Source organism: Callithrix jacchus, chromosome 15, assembly GCF_049354715.1.
Source record: "Callithrix jacchus isolate 240 chromosome 15, calJac240_pri, whole genome shotgun sequence".
NCBI classification, from domain to species: Eukaryota; Metazoa; Chordata; class Mammalia; order Primates; family Cebidae; genus Callithrix; species Callithrix jacchus.
Genome location: NC_133516.1, coordinates 69,572,771 through 69,586,818, shown reverse-complemented (window position 1 = coordinate 69,586,818; position 14,048 = coordinate 69,572,771). Strand labels below are relative to the sequence as shown.

The window sequence follows — 14,048 nt, the reverse complement described above, 5'->3', positions numbered from 1 at the left end:
CTATCACCAGCCCCTATTCCTTCCCCAAATAATTCTCAAAACCTAGGGTGTAATTTTGTTAGACTGATTAAAATGGTGTCTCAAGGAGGGCTTTTAATATTAATAAGTAATATCTGAACTATAATCTGGGAATTTTTCTTTTCTTTTTTTTTTTTTTTTGAGACAGGGTCTCACTCTGTTGCCTAGGCTGGAGTGCAGTGGCACAATCACAGCTCACTGCAGCATCAAATCCCTGGGCTCAAGCAATCCTCCTGCCTCGGCCTCCAGAGTAGCCAGGACTGCAAGTGCATGTACCACCATACCCAGCTAATTTTTGTATTTTTTGTAGAGACGAAGTCTCCCTATGTTGCCCAGACTGGTCTCAAACTTCCGGGCTCAAGGGATCCTCCCACTTCAGTTTCCCAAAATATTGGGATTACAGATATGAGCCACTGTGCCTGGCTTGGAAATTCTTAATTACAATATCTGGAGGCAATATGGAAATAGGCAGTTTTTGATAACCACCAAAGAACTCTAAAACTGAAGCAATTAATTGAGACGCTTCTACATCTCAATACACAAAAAGCAGTAGGATCTAATGGTTAAGTGCACCAGTTTGAAAGTCTAGAGACCTGGCTGAACCTTGACCTTATCAATTAGTAGCTCTGTGACCTTCAGCAAACTGCTTAACCTCTTTAAGGTTCCATTTTCTTCATCTATAAAATGGAGGTAATAAAAGACCATGTATTCAGCCATGTAGTCTTCCTACCAAAAAACAGATTATGGATATAATAAAGTGTCTAGCACAGACTCTCTCACATACTGAAGTTTTCAATGAATGGTAGGTAGTAGTAGTATTATTTTGGATGATTATTCACTCAACAAGCATTTGTGAGTAACTTATTCTGGGTTAGCACTAGGCTTTGATTCTAATTTGATTCCAACAAAATTAAAAAAAAAATCTATCTATCTGGTATGACCCATGGGGAAGCCCCATGTTACTGACCTGATAGACCTAGGTATTATCCAATTAACATAGAATACCTGCTCTCTTTGATCTATAAATGCATAGGAGTGAGATCAATTCCCCTGCTTCTACCCTATTCTCCTTGCCGACTCAACAACAGAAAAGTCAATGATTATGCCATGAACAGCCATCCAAAGTGGCTTCACAGAGAGGGACAGTGCCAGGACTGCAGGAAAAAGAAGCTGCCCTCAAGGTGGTTTGCATCATCAAGCCAGACTCAGGAGGGTACAGGAGGAGGCTGGATGACTTGCCATCTGTATGGCCATTGTAGTGATATCAGCAGCTTCTCGGTCATTAGGACACTGATGGCAATTTGCCTTGAAAAATATATTGTAAAATCCAGTGAATTTCCTCCCCCGTATCTTGGAGGCTTAGGAAGAACTGAAATGGATTCCAAACTGTTTTGAATTAACAAAAAGAGCTTTTGCCTGTTGCAAAGTTCCAGCTGGAACTCGCCTAGACTTTTTCTTCACAAAACAGCAAACACTCAAGGGGGCAAAACATCCACCAGAGTGTCCTGGGGCTTGTCAGCTTCACTGAGTTTTACACTTGGCTTTGGCTGCTGGGTAGGTTTTGGGAGTTTGCTAGGGTGGCTGGCATGATGCTGCGGCGCCAGTTGCAAACATGCCTTTGCTGGAGGCAGTTTTATTACTCTCCAAGCCGCCCAGCCTGTTAGTAAGACTAGGGAGCGCAAGGAAAGCTATTGTTTACCATGATGACCAAGGAAGTGCTGTTCCTGGCTTCTAGTTATGGGCCTACTTTAGGGATATGGTGAAGAGAGAGCAGGTTGTGGCCACCAACACAAAGAGTGAGTGTATAGACCACAATCCACTGGCCAGCACCAGAGAGGACAGTTAAGACACCTAGGTTCCAATGTTAGTTTCACTGTGGCACTAGTTGTTAGATCTTAGACAAATCACTTAAGTCTATGACCCTCACTTTTCTTTCTGTGAAATGAGAATTAAAAACCCAGGAGCATTGTCAGGATTGAATTGAGAGTATGTAGGTGAAATGTTCTCGAAATGGTATCAAGTCCTAAACTTTGGTTCTAGAATAGGTGGCCGTTCCTTTGATTTAGTCTAATTCTTGCCCCCAAGCTCAGGAGAGAAAGACTCCAGAAGAACTAGGTCATCTTTCTCAGCAGCTTGGTTTGAGAGCTGAGTGAACAGCAGAGACGCTAAGCCCGGGCAAATCTAAGTACCAAATCAAATAGTATTAGTGGTTTTTAAGGCTGAAGTTCAATGGCTGCAATCTTAGGTAGCAACTCCAGTTTCCCCAGCAAATACGGATTTGGGTCCAATCAGTTACTTTCATCTAAAAATCTCCTTTTTGAGTCTTCTAGGGATACCTCCATTAATCCCCAGTTCCTTACCCCCACCTGCTCTTAGTTGATGCACATCTTGTTCATCTTTCCTTTAGTCTGGGGCCCTAAGTGCCTTTGGATTCTGTGAATCCAAAGCTAGCTTGGAAATGAGACAAACTAAATCCCTACCAAAAGCACTTCTTTCTGAACCAAAGCAATTGATAGACTTTAGAATAAATTGCAGAGAAGGAAATAATCACCCTTGTTAAGATTGGGTAGGATCAGAAATTTGTTTACTAGATGAAAGCCTCTTGCTTAGCTGAATGGGAAATCTTGAATAGGAGGGAAAACTAATTGAGAAATTTTGTCTTATTCTAATGAAGCATAACTGGGGAGGTGGATCTCATCCTTTATAGATGCCTGAGATTCAGATCTCACTTCATAAAGCCCAGAATTCTCATGACTGCTTCTTGTTGAGTCCTTGCCTAGTTGAAACTAAGTATCTTTGAGTGGCTCATTTCAAATGCTTCTCTTTGTATCTGTGGGTAGGAATACAAACTGCTATGAACTTACACATAGGTGTATGTATATATCTATATATGTGAGTGTGCGTGTCAAATTCCTGATAGGAAAAATAGGACTCTTAATTATATTTTATTCTGAGTGCAAAGCCCTTTAGTTTTCACCTATACCATTCTGTACTCTTTCAATTATAAAGTGACCATTACTTTTATTTAAAAAGTTAACAAAAAGTATTAACAAAGAGTATGTAATGAAATGGGAAACTGATTCAGTGAAAAGAACAGACATGGGATATATAGTAAGCTCAGGAAAAATATTTGAAATAAATTAAATATTAGTATATTTCCAAATTTTATTAAAAATAAAATGTGCCTTTATTAAAAATAAAATCGTAGATAAATAGGCTGGGTGCAGTGGCTCATGCCTGTAATCCCAGCACTTTGGGAGGTGGAAGTGATTGGATCACCTGAGGTCAGGAGTTTGAGACCAGCCTGGCTCTACTAAAAATACAAAAATTAGCTGGGTGTGGTGGTGCATGCCTGTGATCCCAGCTACTAGGGAGGCTGACGCAGAAGTCACTTGAACCTGGGAGGCAGACAACCTGGATGTAGTGAGCAGAGATCGCGCCACTGCGAGAAGAGCAAGACTCCATCTCAAAAAATAAAATAAAAGTAAAATAAAATACTAGCTAAGTAATATAAACTGTTTTTCAAATCTAATTTTTCAAAATTTAATATTTTTCTTCTGGCAAACCTCTTATATACTGGAATCTCATCCTTTTTTGCCAAATTAATAAAATATACTACAGAGTCAAGGATTAATTTAGGTAGATTTGGTCAAGCTATTAAACCATGCCAGGTAGTATATTTTTGTTCTATTAAATATAATATCAAGTAGTTATTTGACCCTGGACTTGTGGCTCTAAAGGTAAACTACACCATATTGTGATCTATTTGCTCCCTAGGCATTTAAAGGGCGGTATTCTGCATGATGTGATGGTAAACAGCATAGAGTCTGAGCCAGCATGCCTGATTCACAATCATGGATCCATCTTTTGCTAGACACGTGACCTCGGGCAAATGAGAAAACCTCTCAGTGCTTTGGTTTCCTCATTTGTAAAATGGCCCTTACTTCCCTGAATTGTTGTAAGGGTTGAATAAATATGCATGAGGTGCTTAGAACACTGCCTGGCACACAAGAAGTACTAAATAAATGTTTGCTATTCTTATGACTACTGTACTATGCACATGATTTCAGAAACATTCTCCTTTCAACTGGACAACAAAAGACCACACAGTGATCATGCTCTTTATAATCCAGTGTGCAGTTATACACAGTTTACCACTATCCCCTGATGGCTTTTTCAGAAACAGAGAATTCACTGTAGAGTACATATAAAAAGCTCACATGAAGTCCACTTCAACAGGAAAACCCGCTACTCAGAAACAATTTTTACACAGAGAGATGAAAGTAAAACCTCATGAGAGGCTAATGAAAGTAAGGTTTAGGTTGGGTGTAGTGGCTTATGCCTACAATCCCAGCACTTTGGGAGACCAAGGCAAAAAGATTGCTTGAGGTCTGGAGTTCGAGATCAGCCTGGGCAACATAATGAGACCTCACCTCTAAAAAAATTTTTTAAAAATTAGCAGGGCATGCTGGTGTGCTCCTGTAGTCCTGGCTACTTGGGAGGCTGAGGTGGGAGGATCACTTGAGCCGAACTGTAAAATGGCCATGTATTACTTCTATGAAGTAGCATGATCATAGCTTACTAAATGCAGTTAGAAGCTGCAGCGAGCCATAATCATGCAACTGCACTCCAGTCTGGGTGACAGAGTGAGGCCTTGCCCCACACACAAAAAACAAACAACAAAAAAAGAAAAGAAAAAAGTCACACTCAGTAGGAAATCTGGTTTTTGGAACTGGTTAGTCAGATAATATACTTCCAAGGCCAAAAATACAACAAATTGCTAAATAACTCAGTTTATCTCTATGTTGTGTGTTCGGTTCACATTGCATTCTTAATCACAACCAACTACTTCATAAAGGTACTTTAAGGGAGCCATCAGAGGAATCCACACAAGAGAGTGGGTGGAGGTCAGTAGGTATTCCTTAATTTCTGATATCAGAAAAGCAATTCAAAACAGTATCTTACTGATGATAGCGCAGGAGCATAATTCGAGCAGAAACACTTAGTAGTACCTTCTCTAGGCCAAGTCAACAATGTCTGAAGCAAAGTTATATATGTCATTACTTACAGGAAACAGAGATTAGACTGGCCTCTAATCTTCCTTTCTGGAAAGAAAGAAGGAAACAAAGGAAAAAGGAAAACAAGAAGAGGGCATTTGACTGGAAAAAAATATATTGTGTGGGATGAAAGAGAAGATCCCGGGTTACCCATAGCCTTCATAGCAGAAACCTTTGATATTCTTTCTTGGTACAGTGTTTTGCATGTGTAGTGATGATTCATGGCATTATGCCATTGGCACTTAATGTGACAACGAACGCAGACTAATACTAAGGAAATTCAAAATTTTGGCCATCCCACCATCCTCCCACCCTCTCTCACAGAAGATCAAAAGACAAATCTTACCTCCACTGAGAATAATGACAGCAATAAATATTGCCAAGTCACTGTCATCTAATTCCAGTGCATTGAACTTCACAGCAAACTCAAACTTGGGCTCCATAAAGTCACCAAAAGGCTTTCGCAGGCTCTTTAGAAACTCCCTTGTCATGAAGCCCTGGCCTTCGGATATGAGAACCCCATCTTTATTCATCAAGGAGGCCAGCATTGTGTAAATGATCTCGTGGACTCCATATTTGAGGAGAGTTACTTGGTCATTCAAGTCAAGATTTACAAAACCAGGAATGCTTTTGGCATACTCTGTGATCTCCTGCACGGCCTCCACAGAGCGGAACTGGCAGCCCTGAAAGATGCGGATGGCCACCTCTTTACTCTGCTCCTGCAGTGGGGTGATGTGTTTGAACTTGATTTTATCTTCTCCCATCATTAAGGAATTCATGTCATAGATAACGAATGGCTGCAAATAAAACAGAAAAAGTGGCTGAATTGGAGAGTTCTAACTTACACTGAATGTCATCCCAGTTCAGAAAACTGTTTCGTTATGTAAATTTGCTTTGTTAATTAAAATCTTTAAAGCTGAAGACGCTTAATAATGAGGACGTATTCTCAAGTTCTTTTATTCATCTTAATTGTCTTCTGAGACCAAAGGTATTTCATCAATTTCGGTCTTCTTTCTCTTCAATTTATACTATAACACCTAACCTATGACTGCCAGGAATCCCAATGTCTCTTGTTTGGGAGTCTTCATTGTTGATTTTTATGTTTATTTGTTTGTTTTTGAGACAGAGTCTTGTTCTGTCACCTAGGCTGAAGTACAGTGGCACTATCTGGGCTCATTGCAACCTCCACCTCCCAGGTTCAAACGATTCTTGTGCCTCAGCCTCCTGAATAGCTGGGATTACAGGCACCACCACCATGCCCGGCTGAGTTTTGTATTTTTAGTAGGGATGTATTTTTAGTAGAGTTTTGTATTTTTAGTTTTGTATTTTTAGTAGGCCATATTGGCCAGGCTGGTCTTCAACTCCTAGCCTCAAGTGATCCGCCTGCCTCGGCCTCCCAAAGTGCTGGGATTACAGGCGTGAGCCACCGTGCCCAGCTTTTTGTTGTTTCTAAAATGATACAAAATCTACTGTTTATCTTGGCTTTCAATGAAATACACTTTTGGCCTTCTTTCAATTAAAAGTCATTTTGGCAACTCAGGGTTGAGAATACTCACTTGAACATAAAGTAACTTTTCAGGTTTAAAAAACATGTTTTTCTTATTTTTTTTTCCTTTTCCTTTGTTCTCCTTCACAGGTAATAACTTTTCAGTTTTAGATGACATCCTCTAAGATCACAAATGAAACTATGTGCATATGAAATGTGTTTAAGTATTACAAAATCACTCTGAAAGCAGATTTGAGCTATTGAACCAAGAAAATGTCTATTTCTTTTTTTAATGCTCTGGAAGTCATCTATTTCAGAAAGAGCAGATTCAGAAAGCCTGTAGGGGACTGCTGCAAAAAGTGGCAAAAAAGGGTTTTGAATTTATATTTTAAAATATTTGTCCTTACAGGTTAAACAATCAATAAAATACATGCCCCAATTATTCAAGTTTGCAATCGGCTGTTTTCAAAAATTAAGTTGTTTGGTCATGACCTGATCTTTCTCTGACTTTCCTTGTATAGAACTAACCAAAGGTTTGTAGTCACTGAGAAGTTCTCAAGGCTGCTCTAAGGGCAACCTTCTACTTACACTGGATACAGTGAATGACATATAGGAGTTAAACCTTGAATCCTGTTCAAATACTTGTGTACCTGAAGGCACTGGAAGAAGAGCTGAAGGTATCTGGGTTCTAGTTTTCGTTCTGTGGTGAACTATGTGACTTAAGGAAAGTCATTTACCTTTCCTAGACCTGAAATTTCTTCATCAGGGGTTTCCATCTCTTCTCTGGGGGAAATTCTAGCTGCATTTCTCAGAAGCAGGATGTGTGTAGGGGGTGGGCATATGTGTGGAGAGGTGTGAGTGTGTATGCACAACAAACATGAAGTCTCTGATGGACTAAAAGTAAAGATTTTTTTGAGCACAGATGCTGAGAATTCTCTCCTGAGTGGGCAGAGAGAAGGTGCATGAGTGGCCGTGGCAACTGGCTTCAAGATGCACTGGTTGGAGATTCTATTCATCTCTGCGGAACTCTATGATTTCCATCAAAATATTAAGTCTGTTCTACACTGGAGGAAATAACACCAACATTAAGGACTCTTAGATCTTAAATATTTCCAAACTTGTACGTCACATCAACACCATTTACTGGAGTTATTCTAGAAGTTTTTACTTTTGTTACCAAAAAATTCACTTCAACTGTACTACTTAGCAAACTCCAAAAGAGGACAGATGTGAGGACCCCAAAACAGGTTTGCCTGGTGGCTCTAATTTTTCAAGGAAATTGGGACCAAATTGTCCTTACTGTATTTCTTAGGCATTTTGCTTGGGTGTTTTTTCTGTTTCCTTTCTTTTCAGGATTAATATTAATAATTGGAAGAATAAAAGGGGGGAGAGAGCAAGTACATTAATGAAAATTTACTGTACTTTTCCAGAATGTCAGGTTCTAATCATGAGAAAAATTTGAACGGATAATGATGCTTTCACAGAACGTAGGGAAAATGTGCTTCTTTGTCCTCCAGGTATTTTATAGTGTATTATAACTTATATTAATGAAATATTGACTTTAAAAATTTATTTCCTTTTTTGAGATGAGGTCTTGCCATGTCGCTGGGCTGGTCTTGAACTTCTGGGCTCAAGTGATTCTCCTGCTTTGGCCTCCCTAAGTGCATGCTAGGATTACAGGTGTGAGCCACCACAACTAGACTTTATTGGCTTTCTTTAATGCCATGAAAAAATGATGTGTGGACACCTGAAAAGACCAACTGCACATGCAGTAACACAAACAACGTGAATATAAAATCATCGCCTTTTCACATATGGGAAGACTGGACCCCGAACTGCCCACTTCAACTTTCAGACAAGCTTCTGCTCAACCATTTGGCTTCTTGGCACAGAAATTCTTTCACCACCATGTAAGTGATTTATCTGGAACTATGCCCTGATAAATCACCCTTGTCACTCTTCCCCTTTACTTCCCCTGTCCCCTCATATAAAGCTCCAGGTTCCTGTTTTTGAAACTCTGTAATAGTTGAACATAGGGCACAAAATCCTGCTAATTTTCTCTCCCAATTTAACAACAATGTGACTTTAACCCCTTGGCAATTGATGTTGGTCAGGATTTCCTGGCAGTAAATACTCAAGGACAGAGAAAGGAATCAGCACCCCACCATCATGCCAAACCATTTCAGTTTTTTCTTTTCCTTATTATTTTTTGAGACAGAGTTTCGCTCCTGTTGTCCAGGCTTGAGTACAACAGTGATATCTAGGCTCACTGCAGCCTCCACCTCCCGGGTTCAAGCAATTCTCCTCAGCCGCCAGAGTAGCTGGGATTACGAGCACCCAACACCATGCCGGGCTGATTTTTTTTTTAATTTTTAGTAGAGACTTGGTTTTGCCATGTTGGCCAGGCTGGTCTCAAACTCCTGGCCTCACGTGATCCACCCACCTCAGCCTCCCAAAGTGTTGGGATTACAGGCGTGAGCCACTGTGCCTGGCCCCGTTTCAGTTTTTTTTAATCCTTTCTGCATTTTGAAGAAGAGGTGAACTGGCAGAGAATTCTAGGTGTTAATATGCAAATGAACACCAGTTTTTTTTCCACTAGTCGTATCTGATTATACTGTTTTCATGGCATTTCTGAAGAGTGTATAGATTCTTTTAGCCTCCATGTGGATTTGTCAAACTGCAAGAGTGATCCCTGGGTGGGCATGGTCTGCCTTTCCTTGCAACCAACTCACCAATTCTTATACTGCAGACAGTTCACTTGTGCATCACTTTCATATTTCACAGGAGACCTCCATACGCTCATACCTGGTGATAAGATTGTGGCTGGACTACTTTATGGAGAGAGAACCTGTTAAAACTCCAGTCAAATTTGGTCTGCGTAATTTTATCTTGAATCATTAATTGAACATGACATTTGGCACAATGTGGTACAATGTTTTATACAAATACACTACACTTCCATGGCTGTGTTTCTGTATTTTTTACAGAGCAAAGTGGAGTCCTTATACTTTCCATCAGCTTGGACAGTATTACCCAAAGAAGCCAATATAGGAGCTGTACCATTCTCAGATTTTGTCTTAATGATTTTATACTTCTAGTGTGGGGCTAACAGTGTATCTATCTTCAGACGCTATATCAAATGGTTGGATAAGCATCCCTCCTTAACAGGAAAGAAAGATTAATTACACCTAGGACATGATGGGGCACATTCAGGTTTTGTGGGGTATAAAATGTACACAGTAGTGGGGCCTCTCTAAGGAAAATATTACAAATTATAAGAATAAAATTGCCTGGGGCCTTCCCCAAGCACTGGAAGGAGCTCTGCACAAGGGAGAGGCCCCGAAGCCTAAGCTTCATTAGCTTCATGGTGAACCTGTCACTGGTCATTTTGCACTTGTGCTTTTCATATACTGGACAGACCAGAACAGAATTAAGAAAGCTGCATTTGAACCCATCATTTTTCCAGAAAAACAAAACAATTTCTGTAAGGAGAAATCAATTTTTTGAGGGATACATCAAATATAATGAATTTTGATATATTTCAATTTTCAATATTTTGACACATTGTGACTTTCAATTTTGACATATTTTGATTTTCAGAATGGAATTAAAAGTACTGTTTTATATAGATGAGTAAATTCAATTATAAATCTATGGCATACTTTCTATGTAGAATACAAAGAAAATGGGGCAAATAGGATTAATTATGAAAACAGAGGAATAATTTTTTTTACCTTTTTGAATGGAGAAATACAACAGTAGTGTTCCTGAGTAATCTAATAACATCAGCATCTTAATATATGAGTTATGAAAGGTATTATACATGAATGCTCTAAGTTTACACTCCTTTTGAATAACAAAATAGCAAGCTAAGGGAGATAAACATGAAAATCACTCATAAAGCACAGGGTGCTTTTTCTGGGTGACTTTTTAATTTGGCCGATTGAATGACTGTAGTCAACCACTCTGCCCTCTCTCAAACAATCGCTTGGTAGTTAACCCTGCCAAGAGTAAAAACTGGCTTGGGAAAATGTGGGCCTCATCAAGTGTGGCTTTCCTGATATTCTTAGCTTTACCGGGGAAGACCACTGAATTCTTAGGGCTCATCTTCCTAATTTTGTTTCCTTTTTCCTTTTTCTACTTCTGACTTTCATCACCTTTGACACACACAGCTATCCTCAGTCCAAACCTCATTGGTTTGGTTTCCTCAGCCTCTTGTTGGTTTCTGCCCCTCTTGTTCCTGTTTCCCTCTTGTTGAGAACCATGAGATTTACAGGACATAAGGGGTCTTCAGAAATAATCTCCCCCACCATTCTCTGACTAATGAATAAATGGAAGCCAGAGACATTTCCAAGTCAAAGTGCCATTTATAGCAAACCTGGAACTAGAATCTAAACCTTGACTCTGAGTTGAGAACTTTTCCCTTTTCATTGCTTTCTACAGGACTTCCCCACTTCTTTTTTTCCCTTTAAAACGACTATTCCAAGATGAACTGGAGCTTTTAAACCAATGCTCTTACATGCTGGGGTCCTGAAGCAGTGCCTTTTGGACAACTGTTTCCTAGAGGTGCTGGTGGAAAGCTGTGTGTGGAAAAAAGTGAAGTCTGAAAGCTGTCAAAAGTTATTCTGCTTTCCTGCATGGTTTAGAGATTTAAGACAAACAAATGAAAACTTAATACGAAGACTTATTCACACTCTAATGACCTAGCACATAACCACAGCTCTTAGAAAAAAAATCAATTGCCAGCCAAAGAGTTACTCAGAGGGCAAACAAGGGTATTGGCCAACTGAGTCCAGCCACTGGGAAAAAAAAATCCAAGTGCTTTTCTTAACTCCATAAAATATTATTTTTAACTTATTCTCTGAAAGAACAGACTGGTTCAGATCTTTTATATCTTAAGCTATTCCTGATAGTCCTGGCAATAGAAGAATTTATTTTATTAATATTGATACATGGATGAATGATCCCAGAAGCCTAACTTCTCCAGCAGCCCCAGAAATGAATGGACACTACTATCCTGATTTTATTTCTACTGGGGTCCCTAAGCCCCTTTCTCCGAGGATTCTGCCTGATACCTTTCCTTTGGGGAGCAAATTCCAGCTCACTCAGTCTTTTCTAGAGAAAAAGGGAAAAGCCCATAGGTTGTTTAGCTGTAAGTGTAGGATTTAAAAGGACAGATATCTTTCCAATAGCTTTGAGTCACTGGGTTTGATAGCCATTGTAAATTTGAGAATGCACAAACTTAAATGGGTAAGGAAATGTTTTCATAAAAGTTTACATTCCCATATTGATTTTATTCTTCACTAGTTTTATTGCACACACTATTTAGAATGACCATTTTTCCAATGGCACCAGTTTGCTCTTATAATTATAAAAACAGTGACTCCACATGTACCTACCACAAACAATGTCATGCTTTGGAACCCAAAGTCCAATACAGCACAAATAAAAAGTTTTATTCCTTATTTGCAGATAGAGTGCAGTCAGAACTTCACCATCTCTTAGATAGGGGGTGAAAAGTTGGCAAGCACACCAAGTGTTTTTCTATTTATTGTTTTATGACAAACTATGGCACTGAAAATAGTTTTTGAAAACCACTCTCTGTTTATTTTCATCAACAAGCATGGGATCATGTGACAGTGATACACCCAGTGTGATCATCACACCATGGTAATAGTCAAACACTGGGCACTTCCAAAGTCCATTCAGTTATCAAACTGCCTTCATGAAACATAGCACCTAGTTCTGGCATGCACATGGTTTTCAGAGTGCAGAAAGAACTCTTAAAGAAGGGGCTGGGACTAGCCACTGAAAGGGAAATAGGTAGTGGGGAGTCAGTTCCATCCCACTGAGGGTGGCTAAAAAGGTCTATTGCTCCTAAAATTTCCTGTCCGGCAATCTGTACCTGATTATTCCATATCCCATCTTTTCCTGGCCCTGAGCTTAAAATTCCCAAGCAAACTCTTATTTAGGCAAAACAATGAAAAGCAGGGCATTGTACACCAAAGGCATGATGTTAAAGTTGATAGAAGGGGAGCAAGAGCATTTAATGTATCCATTTTGAAAGGTGCAAGTGGCCCTAGGGAATAAGGTACAGGAGAAGGAAGTTTATAGTTGGAGAAAGGAAGTCCCGGTCTGCTTGGAGGCAAATGCTGAGAGGGCAGCGAGCATTCTACAGTATGCAAAGATGAAATGGAGCAGTAAGAAACATTTAAAGAATGGCCTCTTCAATCAACTCATTTCCTTTTCCAAAGGTTCTGGGTAGCTTGTTGTCCATTATTCTGAGTAGCCTCCCCCAGCCTTGGCCTAACTAACACTAATGACATCAGTCTCAAGCAGGGTGTGTAAGAAACTCAAATTGCTCTGCTGCACAGCCACAGCCACTTTTGTATACCTCCCACCCTCTCCAGAGTCCACATTTCTGCAAAACTTTTCCTATCAAGGCAAATCTTAACTTTCATGAGTCCTGGCCAAGAGATAACACAACACCCCTGAGAGAGATGCTATCAAATGAACAGCATGACCATGCAGATAAAGAACAAACCTCTAGTCTCATTGGAAATCACATTTTGGATTTTTTTTTTATCTCCTGTATTTCTCTCTGAACTGTTTCTTTCCACTAGCGCTTAATTTGATTTTGCAAGATAAGGAGAAAAGAGGGTGCCAAACAACTGAAGTTCAGTTTATGTCATCAGTGAATGGATTCTTTTAATCTGGCCCAGTCTCTCTTTTTCCAGATCCTAACTAGAGGTAATTCTGCCTGAACCCAGATCATCAGTGATGTCCAGCTTGGTAAGTAAACATTGGGCTAGAGGCCCTCTGTTAAAAGTCCAGAATTTCAAAGGGCATAGGCAACCGTGTTTAATTCAATTAAACAAATACAGTCTGAGTAACTATTTAGGGGCAAGAGACAGTCCTAGTTACTATAGGGAAGAAAATGACAAATGCTTGGCCTCTGAACTTGAGCCCATAATCAAGTATTTTGCAGCCCTTTCCTTTAAATAGCTTAATTCTTACTTATTCCATAAAGAACCTCCATATATTTTACTTTTTAACTCAAAGATTTAGAGCCATGGGGTCAACTGGAGTGAGGTATCTTGAGTGTGTCCTCTAGTAACACAGGTAAGAGCAGGTTGGACACCAGTGTTGTACTTTTAAGTTTTTGACCACTGAGGCTTTTTTTTGTGTGTGTTTTGCCTGACTTTCTGGTACTATTAAGTTGACAGGATTTCTAATAAGGATTACAGGTATGGATTGGAGGTTGAAAAGAAAGTAAGAAAGCAGTTGATGAAAACTAACCATGGCTGGTGGCTTACACCTGTAATACCAGCTCTTTGGGAGGATTGCTTGAACCCAGGAGGTCAGGGTCAGCCTGGACAATATAACAAGACAGTCCAGCTTGGGAAACAAAGCAAGACCCCATTTCAAAAATAAATAAATAAAAATAAGAAAAATAAAAACCTAACCAAAACTGTAAATAGTTTGCT

General features: G+C 39.6%; 1 protein-coding gene across 6 annotated transcripts in view; it reads right to left on the bottom strand.

The window, feature by feature from the left end:
- Positions 1 to 14,048, bottom strand: part of PPARG (peroxisome proliferator activated receptor gamma) — a 143,530-nt gene that overhangs the window by 11,469 nt on the left and 118,013 nt on the right. For all 6 annotated transcript variants that reach the window (XM_078351668.1, XM_002758641.4, XM_008982164.3 and 3 more), the window contains one exon: positions 5,422 to 5,872. In XM_078351668.1, the coding sequence (XP_078207794.1) occupies positions 5,422 to 5,872 (451 nt within the window). The remainder of the gene's footprint in view (positions 1 to 5,421; positions 5,873 to 14,048) is intronic.